The 1463-nt window shown below is 47.4% G+C and overlaps 1 protein-coding gene across 1 annotated transcript; it reads left to right on the forward strand.

Moving 5' to 3' along the window:
• Positions 1–102: 102 nt before the first annotated feature.
• On the forward strand, positions 103–1026 carry LOC111669381 (3',5'-cyclic-AMP phosphodiesterase 4A-like; the record flags this gene model as incomplete). Its single annotated transcript, XM_023425666.1, has 3 exons — positions 103–288; positions 736–772; positions 956–1026. Coding segments are annotated over 3 exons (294 nt in total), but the record flags the coding sequence as incomplete, so codon positions are not given.
• Between the last annotated feature and the right edge of the window lie 437 nt (positions 1027–1463).

The following is a 1463-nucleotide window of genomic DNA, read 5'->3' on the forward strand; positions in this document are numbered from 1 at the left end:
TTTATGGTGTTACTCTCAGATGAGAGCAGCAGCCGAACAAACACCTAAATGAAATGCAACACATGCAAACCCAGTTTCTGCCCTGTCTTCTGAACCCCTCAGCTTCGACTCAGAGAATGGTCCCTCGCCAGGCCGCAGTCCCATGGATTCGCAGGCGAGTCCTGGGTTGGTGCTCCACCCTTCTTTCCCCCAGAGTCAGCGCAGGGAGTCCTTCCTGTACCGCTCGGACTCGGACTACGACACATCCCCCAAAACCATGTCACGCAACTCCTCCATCAACAGTGAGGGGTAAGCATGAAGCCATCATCCTGGATCCATCACCATCATGTGGCAGACAGAGCTGAAACATGTTTTTTTTTAAACCCACAGTTTACTCTCTCTCTCACACACACACACACACACACACCACCGTGACTGCACATTATCCCAATCAACACAGCAATGGTTGTGATTGTAATTATGCAAGCATTATGCTAATGAAATGATGATGAATCCTCTTAACATTAACTGTTATGCTCTGTTTTTGTGGCTTGTCCTTCGGTAAGTTTAAACCGCCCAAAACCTTCCATTAGTGTGTTTCTGGATTATTTCTCTGTTTAGACCCACATAGATCTTTGCAAACGCCCAGCTCTGAGATACAGCCTTTCATACAAACACTAATATTGAGCGCCTTACACCTCTCACATTCATCTCATTCTCCACCTTTTTTCTCTCTATCCATCTTTTGCCCTGCAGACACGCCGAAGACATGATCGTCACCCCTTTCGCTCAGGTATGTTTTCCTCGTGCACCTCGTCTGCCATGTTTAATTGCTGTAAATGACTAGAAAAGGTGGCTAATTAGTGCAGTGAACTTATCCCCCCCCCTCCCCCTCTCCCCCTGGCTCCCTCCTTCCTTCCCTCTTCCTTCCTCCCTCCTCCTTCTTTCCCTCCTACGCTGTCCATCCATCCCCCAGGTGTTGGCCAGCCTACGAACTGTAAGAAGCAACTTCACCATCCTCGCCAATGTCACAACACCCACTAACAAGTCAGTATCATGCTGTCAGACACCCCTTCCCCCCACTTACACTCGTCACGACTGCCTGCTTTGTTTGCAGTGTGTGTTTGCTGATGTCTCCTTCTCCTTGCTCCCGTGGGGAAACACTTTTGCCATCATGATTAACTGGTTTATACTTATCAGACTATGCTCAAGGAAAATATGATCTGTATTATTTGGCATCACGCCAGCTCGCTGACTGAGGATTGAGTGTAGAGAACACCATGTATGTCCCTGTCTCTGTACCCAGACGATGCAGACGGTCAATAATACTAAAATTATTTTCCTTTGTAATGCAGCAGACAGAAGGAGCTAGAGTTGGCAGGCTTTTAGCTCCACGTCAATAAGATATATAAAGCAATGCACCACAGAATTATCAGCATCTATAATTATGCAGTGTTGTGCCCTGCGAATGCCTCCCTCACTTC

The sequence above is a fragment of the Seriola lalandi genome, unplaced genomic scaffold (genome assembly GCF_002814215.2).
Source record: "Seriola lalandi dorsalis isolate HSWRI2012SDOR001 ecotype SW California unplaced genomic scaffold, Sedor1 jcf7180002004796, whole genome shotgun sequence".
Classification (NCBI taxonomy): domain Eukaryota; kingdom Metazoa; phylum Chordata; class Actinopteri; order Carangiformes; family Carangidae; genus Seriola; species Seriola lalandi.